This window comes from Cyrtonyx montezumae, unplaced genomic scaffold (genome assembly GCF_038088225.1).
Source record: "Cyrtonyx montezumae isolate F1298 unplaced genomic scaffold, pur_monq_1.0 scaffold_3, whole genome shotgun sequence".
Lineage (NCBI taxonomy): Eukaryota > Metazoa > Chordata > Aves > Galliformes > Odontophoridae > Cyrtonyx > Cyrtonyx montezumae.
The window spans coordinates 138,743,333-138,755,878 of NW_027072034.1; the positions used below are offsets into that span (position 1 = coordinate 138,743,333).

The following is a 12,546-nucleotide window of genomic DNA, read 5'->3' on the forward strand; positions in this document are numbered from 1 at the left end:
ACCAGTCCCTGGAAAGGAGATTCTGGGGCAAAGAAAAAAAAAAGAGGGGGGCGGGGAGAGGAATCAAACAGCCCGGTTAATTCTGAAAATCACAGCAATGTTTGGAAATTCTGGAGCCTTGAAAATGTGTGAGCATTTGTATTTTTCTTTTCCTTTTGTATTTTAGTGGCTGGACCAGAACTGTCTGTAGATTCACTCTCTCAGCTGTAGTAGCTGTTTGGGACCATGGCAGCGGGCGTAGCAGCTTGGTTACCCTTTGCCAGGGCAGCAGCCATAGGATGGATGCCAGTGGCCACAGGTCCCATGCCAGCTGCTCCACGGCAGGAGAGGAAGCGAAGCCAAGACTCTCTGATTGTGCTGAATGTGAGTGGCATCCAGTTCCAGACGTGGCTGGACACCTTGGAGCGCTACCCTGACACTCTGCTGGGCAGTTCGGAGCGGGACTTCTTTTACCACCCTGAGACGCAGCAGTACTTTTTTGATCGGGACCCTGACATTTTCCGACACATTCTCAACTTTTACCGTACTGGGAAGCTTCACTACCCCCGCCAGGAGTGCATCTCTGCTTATGATGAGGAGCTGGCCTTTTTTGGCATCATCCCAGAGATCATTGGCGACTGCTGTTATGAGGAGTACAAGGATCGCCGGCGTGAGAACGCTGAGCGACTGCAGGATGATGCTGACCAGGATCATGCAGCTGAGAGCTCCCTGCCCTCAATGACAGCTCGGCAGAGGATGTGGCGGGCCTTTGAAAACCCACACACCAGTACACTGGCTCTAGTGTTCTACTATGTCACTGGTTTCTTCATTGCTGTCTCTGTTATTGCCAATGTGGTGGAGACTGTGCCCTGCGGGGTGAGCCCGGGTCGCATCAAGGAGCTGCCTTGCGGAGAGCGCTACGCCGTGGCTTTCTTCTGTCTGGATACTGCTTGTGTCATGATCTTCACAGTTGAATATCTCCTACGCCTGCTGGCAGCTCCGAGTCGCTACAAATTCGTGCGCAGCGTCATGAGCATCATCGATGTGGTAGCCATCATGCCATATTACATTGGCCTGGTGATGACAGATAATGAGGATGTCAGCGGGGCTTTCGTGACACTCAGAGTTTTTCGTGTCTTCAGGATCTTTAAGTTTTCCCGCCACTCACAGGGGCTGCGCATCCTGGGCTACACCCTCAAAAGCTGCGCCTCAGAGTTGGGCTTCCTCCTCTTCTCACTCACCATGGCCATCATCATCTTTGCCACAGTCATGTACTATGCAGAGAAGGGTTCATCAGCCAGCAAGTTCACTAGCATTCCCGCAGCCTTCTGGTACACCATTGTCACCATGACAACACTGGGGTAAGTGCAGCTGGTGTTTGGTTACAGCCAACATTCCAACAAGTGAGTTGGCAAGAAGGAAAAATGCAAGATTTTAAAAAATAAATTTGATAGTAAAAGTGAGAGGGTAGGTTCTTTTGCTACACAACTTCATGAATACTGTTCAGCACTTCTTTCTAAGTGTTTCACATATGGAGTTGAGATAAAAAACTTTGCTGAAGTTACAAGTAACACAAACCCCAAAACTATAGAAAATTTGAGAAAAACTGTATGGTGTCTTTGCCATTTGCTCTAACGTTTTGGTTTTGAAATGTGAACATTTTATGAAGATCTGTGAGTTATCAGTGGCTTTTTAATAGTGCATTGTGTTTGCTGACAGGACATGTTACAGTGTTGCTAAAGTAATGATAAGGACAAACCAGGTGCAATATTTTGAGATGATCATGCATAAAAGGATGTGGATGTGCCATTTTGTTTGAAGTCACACATTGATGTAGTGTTGGGTGTTGAGTTGGGTATTACGAAGTCATTCACTTTTATGAAAAGAAAGAAAGCATAAATAGCTTAATTTTCACAAATGTGGGTACTTAAGACTCTGGATAGATTTCCTTTGATTTCTGTGTAACTATAGCTTGGTCCCAAGTAAATCTGGCTACATTGACCTGTGATGGATTCTGAAAAGTGGTCTGAGGAAATGTGAGACATCTATATGACAGCTCAAACTTCTGTCTTGAAACATAATTGCAATGATGATTTCCATTCTTGCAGAGAATTAAGAGTGTAAAGATGCTGTTGTTGGCATTAGACAGACCCCAGTTGAGTTTACTGGAAAAGTGGTGTGTAGTATTATTTTTTAAACGTTCTATCTTATACTAGAGTCATTGTAGCAGCTAATTCTGTGTACTGGGTTGTAGAATGTGTTTGTCGGTAGTTCTATCAGGGATTTAGAAGGCTGACTAATTTAAGAAGCTTATTTTAAGGTGTATAATATAGCTATGAAACTGAAAACTGTTGATTCCTTAGAATTTTTTTCTAGTTACTTAATAATTACAGTTGCTAGAAGTCAAACTTTTTACTTTCATATAGCAAAAGCCTTTCATTTAGTTAATCAAACACTTCGCCACATTTTGTTGAGACTGTTGAGGTTTATGAAATATGTATAATTTTTAAATATAACAAAATGAAAGTGCACTATTAAACAATTATGAAAAAGTTGATTTATTATGTGCAATTTAATTTACTTGGGAAATGGACGTACAAAATATTGGAAAAGATAAAGGGACTGTGTTATGCCACCACTTTTTACACTAGGCTTTTATCTTCAGCATGATATAACAAATGAAGATAAATATAGTGCGTTGTAAATATTTCATACTGCTTGTAAGGGCAAGTTATGCTAAAAAGGAGTGACAAGAGCTTCGGGGATTTTAGACTGCTTTTTAGGTTGCTGGATTTTTTTGGGTTTTTACTTTCTTCTGTTACTGACAAACTGAAGGGACAAGTTAACATAAGGAACAAGTTATAAATGCCAGCCAGTTCCAAAGTCCCATGCATTCTGGGGCTCATTCTTTTTGCCACATTGTTTTAACATGTGTTGATTTCAGCAAGTCTTGAGAATTTATCAATATTCAAGATATATAATCCTATTATAGAAAAGCAGCAGCTTATGAGTACATGTATATATTTTTAATGAAATGTGTTTTATAAGTAAGTTGTGCTCACTATTTTGGACACTGTATTTTGTCTGTACTTGTCCGTGGTACTGAACAGAATTTTGTCCTAAGTAGTATGACCAGTTCATAACTGATTCTTACATGTGTATGATATTTATTACATATTGATACAATTTCTTTGTTTCTTTCATGAAATAATGGAAACCTCTAGGTTTTGAGATGCTATACTTCTACTGATGAGATTTGTTTGTTGCTAAAAACTCTTCGAATAAAATCTAAGAACCTGTTTTCAGGCATTCAGCCACACAAAGTTTACATTTTGATGGGAATTAAAAGGGTTAAAAAGAATACACACATGCTTGACTCATTTTTGCCGGTAGTTTTCATAGAGAAAGTTCTGAGCAGGTTGCACAGAGATCCAAGGTTCCACCCTCAGAAGCTCAGGTATGACAGATGTCACAAATATCTGGGAAATCATTAATCAGTGCATTAGCTAGATGATGCTCTTTTAATAATACCATGATAACCATATAAAGATTATGTTTAAATGTTAAATGCATATTAATATTTTAAATAGCATTAATATTATAAAAGCTTTGAAATCTTTTGAGTTGATGTAATAATTACACAATAAGAAGGAAATTACAAGGAAAAGCAGTAAGGGTCAGTGAAAGCTGATTGTAATTAGTACTGCTACCTTTGTTTCTGTGCAAGGTCCTCTCATCCACTTACTAGTATAGAACTCCCTTTCATTTTTATTTTTAGTTTTAGCTGAATAAGAGCCATATAAATGGGCTCTATACAAACTTTTTTTTTCTTTTAGGAACAAAGCAAGCTGAAGTCTCTATTTTTTATAATGACAATAATACACAACAGTTGTTATGAAATACTACAAAAATAGATATGAATACTTACATGAAGTAGAGTTTTTGAGTCTTGGTGTCATTCTTAGGTTTTGCCATATAGCAAGGGTATCGAGTAAGTGACCTTTGCAGTTTGGGGAGTTATTATCATGGAAGCAGAGCTATATTCCTCAGTTCTGCTGAGTAATTAAAGTATCTTTTAAAAGAAAGAGATTACATTTTTCTCTGCAGAGTGCCAGTGACTTCAAATATCACTACATTTTAACCTCCAAGGACGTCTCAGCTATTAACTGTTCTTGACTGTTCCACTCAAGTAGTACATAGTTGCACATAGAGTTGTTACATGAAAGAAAGAAAAATAAGGCAAGAGAAAAGGAAGAGAGAAAAAGAGAGTTTTAGAGAAAGTTGAGGGAGGGGGGAAATGATAAAAAAAAAAAGAGATAAAGGAGAAGAGAAAGTAGAAATGAAAGGTAAACGATGAGGAGATAGAAGGGGTAGAGAACAAAAGAAGTAATAAAGAGAAGTTAGAAAGGAAGGAAGAGAGAAAGAAAAGGGGAAGGAAGTAAAGAAAAGATAGATTGCTTTAGGGTAATAGGCACTCTTCTACAAACTGAACTGATTTCAAATTTCAGTTTAGTATTTTATCAGTATTAATTATTTCAATGTTAAATACAGAAGTGGGACAAGATAATAAAATTGAAAGACATTACAGAACAGTTTTATGGAAGTTTGAGATAACAGTGAAATCAGAATTTAAGGCCAAAAAGGTCAAGAAACAGTGTAATGTAAAACATGGCAGAGGAAAAAAACAGCTTAGATTTATAGAACTGGGACTGACAGACTTACATGGGGACTTGTGAACATCTATACCCATAGTGACACAGTTATGTCACTTTCTGCTGTCACTTCATAACATGATGATCTAATAACTTTCCTTCTGCCTGCCATTAGCCAACGAAGGAATAGAATAGCTGTTAAGGTTTAGATGTTGTCCGGGTGATGTTTATTCCCAAATCAGACAGAGCTGTGGTGTATTTTAATACTTTATAAAGATATTATACTTTAAATAGGGAACACGGTGCTCTTTTGCAACTAGCTCCAAAGCAATCTCACTGCTATATTAAACTTTTATATTTATAGAATTTACATCAAGTAGCTTTGTCAGGTCATATAATACATTTGTGGTTGAGCATAATATTTTATTAAGAGAGGCTTAAACACAAGACTATTCATTTATTTGCCTTCATTATATAAACTAGAGGTATGTCTTCCAGAAACAATAATGCACCCATTCATTTTCATTATTTGTTAATATAGCCCATAACGTATGAGAGATCCCATCTAAGATATATCAAAGTACTTGTACCGAATACTTTATAATCAGGTGACTGAATGTGACAATAGAAGGCTTCAAATAGTGAGCAGGGTAATAGGATGATGGATTTTGTTTTCCTGAAAGTTCCATTCTCTTGTTGTCACTCCTTTTCCATTCTTACCACATCCCTAGAATATATTCCATCTATTAGTTTTCTTTCAATTCTTTCAAACTATCAGTTTCCGTAGTCTTCCTGCTTCAGAATTTGCCAGCTGGCTTGGCTTATTTCTTCCCTTGTTTCACACAACTTTAACATTTATGTTAAGACTCTTCTGTTTTGTTTGATTCTACCTCTTTGTTCCAGAGTCCTCATTCATCCTACACGCTTAGATCGAATCTACCATTCATCATAATTGTCATTCATTTAACCTGTACTTTCCTCATAAGAGGATTTTTTTTGCTGACCTTTGTTTGATAGATTTTTTACCTTATGAGAATCATAGAATTTCCACAGCAACTCTTTTTTTCCCAAAGGGCACACACATTATCTGGATTTCCTTTTCTGCAAGTGCCTTTAGTTTCCAATGGTCTCTGTGCACTGGTTTGAAAGCACAGAACTCATATTAAGAAATATATGAGCTAAATAAAATCTAAGAAGAGGGCACAACATTAGAAATCCTTATTTTGTGACCAATTTCATTAAGAGTTTAGAAGTCCTCTCATGAAAAATATTGCAAAGGTAAAGATTAGCAAAGATAGGATATTATTTTTGTAGCTATTACATATTGGGTCATTCTTTTTGTGTGTGTGTTTCATATTTTGAATCCTCATTGAATAACATTTTTATATTTTATATTCTTGCATGCAACCTAGTGAAGTTGGATTTTACAAATGTGTTCACCATCTCAATCTGTTTTCTGTTCACAGCACAGAAATTGCCTGAATCATTAGAATACTATAGAATAGAGGAAGGACAAAGTGTAGTGTAATCATCTTCAAGCATATTACTAGATATTCAGAAATGGCTCCAGACAGAAATACAAAAAAGGAAGGGTCATTTTGATGGCAATGGAAAAAATTGTTTGTTCTTTAATCAGAAGATGGCTCAAACTGTATTTGGCTGTTGCTGAATTCACGGAGAACCTGGGTCATTATTTTCTTGTTGAGCTGCACTATGGATCGGCTTTCCTGTTAAAAAAAGAATTATACTGTAGATCTCTTAGAGGAACACCAGTTAGTTTACTTCACCTATTTCTCTTTATCATGAACTTCTGTGCTTCATTTATAAAAGCATGAAGTTAATACTTAATGAAAAGATGTTTCTGCACAGAATCTAATTTAGTTTGTCCTCTGGAGGAAACATAGAATTTTCTTTCCTTGCAGTTATTATGAGACAAAAACGAATTCTGTGGAGACCAGGATGTAGCAAAGAAATACACTGATTTAGGACACCAGAAATTGACTCAGAGAGTAGTTATGACTAGTGCCTGACCTATAAATTGTGAGGTATCATTCACCTAATCCTCATTGAATATTGTGATTTTAGTAAAAGCCTTAAGTAATCAAACCCAAGAAGTTCAAACTGAGTGATGGCAATCTGTACTTGACTCACATAATTGTGTTCCTGTAGAAAAAATTGCCATATAAAAGCCATATACATGTATGAATGCAGTATTAGAAATAGTTCTACTGTGCATAAATAAATAAATAAGTGAACTGGAAGCTGACACAGTATTTTGTGAACGAAGAAACTTAAAAATACTGCAGAAATAAAATGATCACCCAAAATAAGTTGCCAACATCTTGCAGCTGTGTGATGACAGTAAATGACAGGGGATTTTAAATAAGATATTCAGAAACAAAGTTTATATTGTGTTTTATCAAGTTTCATCAGTCACCTGATAATAGAGGTGAAAGAATGATAGAAAAAAGATCTGTATATCTCTGTTCCTATCATTTATTAGACAGTAGAACTGAGCATAATTGTTATGTATAAGTCATAGTTTTTAATGCATCTTTCTTTCTTCACTGCTCAGGCAGTGGAGAAGTGGTTTTTAAATTCACAAAAAGATGTTGAAAATAATAGCTCTATGGTACATTTCCTGGAACAATAATACTGTGCTTGGACTTTGACCCCCACTGCAATTAGTATCTCAAATTCTATCATTATTTCTTAAGTGTAGTGTTTTGTGACTGTTTTTTTTTTTTTAATCTGAATCATATGACTATGATCTTACCATGCTTAAGTTCATATCTTATAATCCTTCTGTTAATTAAAAGCTATTGGCTTACTTTTGATTAAAAAAAAAAAAATTTTTCTTCAAGGCACACAAAAAAATTTGCATTATTTCCACAGCATAAACATCAATAAACAGAAATTGTGATAAAATATAAAATAGAGCTCCTGACAGACAACAAGTGTTAAGTGTTTCATGGAAAAATGTGGGATAGAAATATTTGCTTATCTGATGTAGAAAGGCTCAGATTAAACCATAAGCACACATGAAGGTCAGGTGACCAATATATCAATCCTAGAATATTTTAGTTTCATTAAAAGAAAAAAAATCTTCCAATAAAATTCAGCTTTATTATAGTTCAAATGTGATTGCTATATTTTTCTTACAGCAGAAGGAACAAACTTTCTGCATTATTAGAAGGCATATCATAATGTACTCAGCAGTACAAGAGCTCTTAGTGCTATGGATTCAGATGCAACTATCAGTTAAGTCTGCTATTAAGAAAGCTGATAAAACTTCATGAGTGCTGCCTGTGTAAACATTAAAAATATAGTCGTGTCATTCATATAAGCAATGATGGCCCCATGTACATAGAAATAAGTTTCCTTTCTTACATTCTGCTGCAGGATTTTGTTACCTAATTTTCTGGAGGTCTCTTTCTCAAAAGTGGAAGTCTTTGGAACCACTGTGCAAGCATACCAAATCCTGCTGTTATAGAAAATGGAAGGTTGCCCAAAAACCTACAAAGATACTATTAATATGAAAAGAAGTAAAATTTTGCATGTTGAAGTATTTAGTAATCAAACATTGCAAAGATTTTTAAAGGCATTTAAGTATCTGGAGAAGCAGATATGCACCCAGCTTGAATTCTCAGAAGAGGCTTAGGGGCTTAGAAACACAGGGGAACACCTGAAAATAACTAAACTGGGAAACTACATAGATGCCTTAGGAAACATGGTGATGTGTATGAAAGAGTAACTGCAAAAGTAAGTAGAGTACTGTACAGAGACTTTGAGTATGTCTTGCCCCTATCAAATCAAATAGGTCTTACAAGAGTCCGGTGAAAAACACAATATGCCCCATATTTTCACATAGCATTATGGAATAAAATAGACTATTGTGTGCATAATATTCTTCAGAAAGAGAAATAAGTAGTTCAAGAAAAATAAAACAAAGAAGATAATGTAACTGGCAGAGTAGTGTAATGAATCTGAGGGAACTGTATATTTTGATTCTCATTTTCTGTCTTCAAACCAACAGTTCAGTGTGAAAAGAGATGTAAGAAATGTGAGTTATGTCCTGCAGATATTGTTAAAATAAAGTTGTTTTTTTTAGCAATCGGGCAGAATTATAAAATTGTGTCAGGTGAGAGGGTCCATTTTCTTAATAAAATATCCAGTTGAGAATTTATTGGTGCCAGTAGGTTTCATAAACCAAGTACATTAAGATTCTGATGTCGGTAAGTAAGCTGTAAGTCGTAATGTAGACCTCTGCAAATTCTACAAATTCATACCCAACTCTGGTGTGCTGACAAATGTTTTGTCTTTATTTTAATTTTTTATGCCTGTGTTATGGCTTTTATACTTAAGTGGGAGGTTTGAAGAGGAGTTTGCCTGGATATACCCATATAGGTTTTTTCGTTGTATATATATTTTTTGAGTAATATGAGCTTTATAGGCATGATCTATGGATGTGCTAGCAGATTTTTATTTTAGTTTATGTTTCCAAATGAAATACTGTTACATCACATTCCCTTGATTTGCCCTGATTCTTTGTACAAAATGTTATTTTCTTAAGCTTTACTGTAAAGCTTAATATCAAATATTAATATGCAAGGCAGAACTGCCTGTACTCAGAACACTACTATATATATTTTTTAAATATAATCTAGAATAACATAATATAAACATTAAAAATGATTTAAAATCTTTCCTAAGTATCTGCATAAATTTGTCTGAGTACTGAAGACTCAATTTCCTTAGATAAAACTTCCTAGGTAGAAATAAACAATAAAACTTCTATGAATTTATATAATTATCTTAGTACTTTGGTAAATTAAACTGAACTAAGTATACACCACCATAGTTTTAATTCACCTTGAGATTAAATTACATTGCTTCTAGTAGTTATTATCTTGAAACAAATTATTTTGAGGCAAAACCCCAACTTTTTTCAAAGTACATATCCAGAAGCATGTTCTTTTTTATTGTACTGGCAGATTGTCAAAATATTTTGGCTGATATGCAGAGAACAGTCTTTCAAATTATCACTTGCAAGCTTGGCCATCCAGGCGTTCTTGCTGAGAGTCAGACTGTGAGGTTGTAAAGGACATAATGTAACTTTGTCTAATACTGGCTCGCAGTCTGACAGCATTTGCTGCATCCTTGCTCATTCTTTTCATTAAAGATCAGTCAAAAGAGTTTTCTGAATGAGAACAAGTGTAATACGAGTGGGATCCATAAGTCTTCATTGTTGTTTTGTTGATCTTCCTCCTTTTATAACCCCCAAAAAGAGTTGTGTTACTGTGATGTTTTTGCAACTTTCATCTCTCCCACTTGCAGCCAGTTAACAATTCCCTGAGCATCCTTATCAGCTATGGACAGCCACTACTGCACTGTGCAGGGTTGCTTAGGAACAAAATTGATGCTCTTTGGCATGGTGGATTACAGCTGCAACTCTCAGGTCTCCAAACTCCTCTGCTTCCCTCAAAGGAATGAAAAGATTGAAGATCCTTTCAAAATCTGACTTTGAAAAGAATATATACATTTTTGGATTCTATTATCTAATCTCTTCAGTGTGGTTAAATAGCAGGTTCATAGTTTTGACCTTTCTACTGAAAGCGCTTTAGTATTGGAAAATCTTCTTTACTAACAAGGCCCTTAAAAAAGGACTTCATAATTTCAATACCAAGGTATCTTGTATACCTTAAATAATAGAGAACTTTTAGCTTTTCTAAGCTCTTTTGTTTGACTTTGGTTATTGATGTACTTGTTTACGTAACCTGATCAAATTTGTGGTGAGAGCTAGGGTCAGGCAAAACTTGACAGAATGTGTAGACATTCTCACACACTTACTGACAGCTAGAAAAGTTAAACATACAACTATTTATTGTGTTTATTTGTAATAGGTCTTGGTCTAAAACATTAGATTGAATATTTCCACCATAAATTCTCCACTGATGGAGAATTTAGTTAGTATCTCAATGCCTTCTTCACATCTGTCTTTAATAGACAGGACAGTTGTCCACATGGTACTTGCCCTGACCTGGAAGTCCGGGACGGGGTGCATAATGCACCCCCTGTGATCCAAGCAGAGATGGTCAGAGATCTACTCCTCCATCTGAACTGCCACAAGTCCATGGGGCCAGATGGGATCCACCCAAGGGTGCTGAGGGAGCTAGCAGAGGTGATTGCCGAGCCACTTTCTGCCATCTATCAGCATTCCTGGTTATCTGGAGAGGTCCCACAAGATTGGAGGCTTGCCGATGTGACTCCCATCTACAAGAAAGGCCGTAAGGAAGACCCGGGGAACTACAGGCCTGTCAGCCTGACCTCGGTACCAGGGAAAGTTATGGAACAGATGATCTTGAGGGAAATCACACGACACGTGCATGGCAACCAGGGGATCAGACCCAGCCAGCATGGGTTCACAAAGGGCAGGTCGTGCTTGTCCAACCTCATCTCCTTCTATGACTGGGTGACCAGACAGGTAGATGAGGGAAAGGCTGTTGATGTAGTCTACCTGGACTTCAGCAAGGCCTTTGACACGGTCTCCCACAGTATTCTCCTAAGGAAACTGGCAGCCCGTGGTGTGGACAGGTTCACTCTTCTCTGGGTTGAGAACTGGCTGGAGGGCCGTGCCCAGAGGGTAGTGGTTAATGGAGTTAAGTCCAGCTGGCGTCCTGTAACGAGTGGTGTCCCCCAAGGGTCAGTTTTGGGGCCCATCTTGTTTAATATCTTTATTGATGACCTAGACGAAGGAATTGAGTGTACCCTCAGTAAGTTTGCAGATGACACAAAGTTGGGAGGATGTGTCAAACTGCCTGAGGGTAGGGAGGCCCTTCAGAGGGATTTGGATAGGCTGAACAGCTGGGCTGAGCAAAATGGGATGAGGTTCAATAAGACCAAGTGCCGGGTCCTGCACTTTGGCCACAATAACCCCATGCAATGCTATAGGCTTGGGGCAGAATGGCTTGAAGAATGTAGAGAGGAAAAGGACCTGGGGGTGTTGGTTGATGCTCGGCTCAACATGAGCCGGCAGTGTGCCCAGGTGGCCAAGAAGGCCAACAGCATCCTGGCCTGTATTAGAAATAGTGTAGCCAGCAGGAGCAGGGAGGTGATCATCCCCCTGTACTCAGCTCTGGTACGGCCGCACCTCGAGTACTGTGTTCAGTTTTGGGCCCCTCACTACAAGAAGGACATTGAGGCCCTGGAGCGTGTTCAGAGAAGGGCAACAAAACTGGTGAGGGGCCTGGAGCACAAGTCTTATGAGGAGCGGCTGAGGGAGCTGGGATTGTTTAGTCTGGAGAAGAGGAGGCTCAGAGGAGACCTTATTGCACTCTACCACTTCCTGAAGGGGGGTTGTGGTGAGGAGGGGGTGGGCCTCTTCTCCCTGATAAATAACGATAGGACGAGAGGGAATGGCCACAAGTTGCGCCGGGGAAGATTTAGATCAGACCTGAGGAAGCATTTCTTTTCTGAAAGAGTGGTCAGGCACTGGAATGGCCTGCCTAGGGAGGTGGTTGAGGCACCATCCCTAGCACTGTTCAAGAAGCGTTTAGATGAGGTGCTAAAGGATTTAATTTAGTAGTTGGGTAGAGATAGTGATAGGAGGATGGTTGGACTAGATGATCTTATAGGTCCTTTCCAACCTTATGAACTTATGAACTTATGTATCGATATAATAACTTTTTTGTTGTTTTTTTCATCAGTTAGAAAATTTCAAAGAGTACAAATTGAAGCTTCCCTGTAGGCAGATAATTTATAGTAAATCTATCCTCAGGCTTGGCTTAATGATTTGATGAGCTTGGTATTTATTTTTCAAGTGAGAGGGAAGCTAAAGTTTTTATCTGATTTGCTTGTAAATGCACTAATCAACCTGTAGAGTGTTAGTATGTGTCAAAAGGTTTGGAGAACTAAA

General features: G+C 37.7%; 1 protein-coding gene across 1 annotated transcript in view; it reads left to right on the forward strand.

Moving 5' to 3' along the window:
* The first annotated feature begins 225 nt into the window (after positions 1–225).
* The window catches only part of KCND2 (potassium voltage-gated channel subfamily D member 2), a 264,436-nt gene continuing 252,115 nt past the window's right edge, over positions 226–12,546 (forward strand). Inside the window, exon 1 of the mRNA XM_065743510.1 lies at positions 226–1,340. Within this exon, the coding sequence (XP_065599582.1) occupies positions 226–1,340 (1,115 nt within the window). The remainder of the gene's footprint in view (positions 1,341–12,546) is intronic.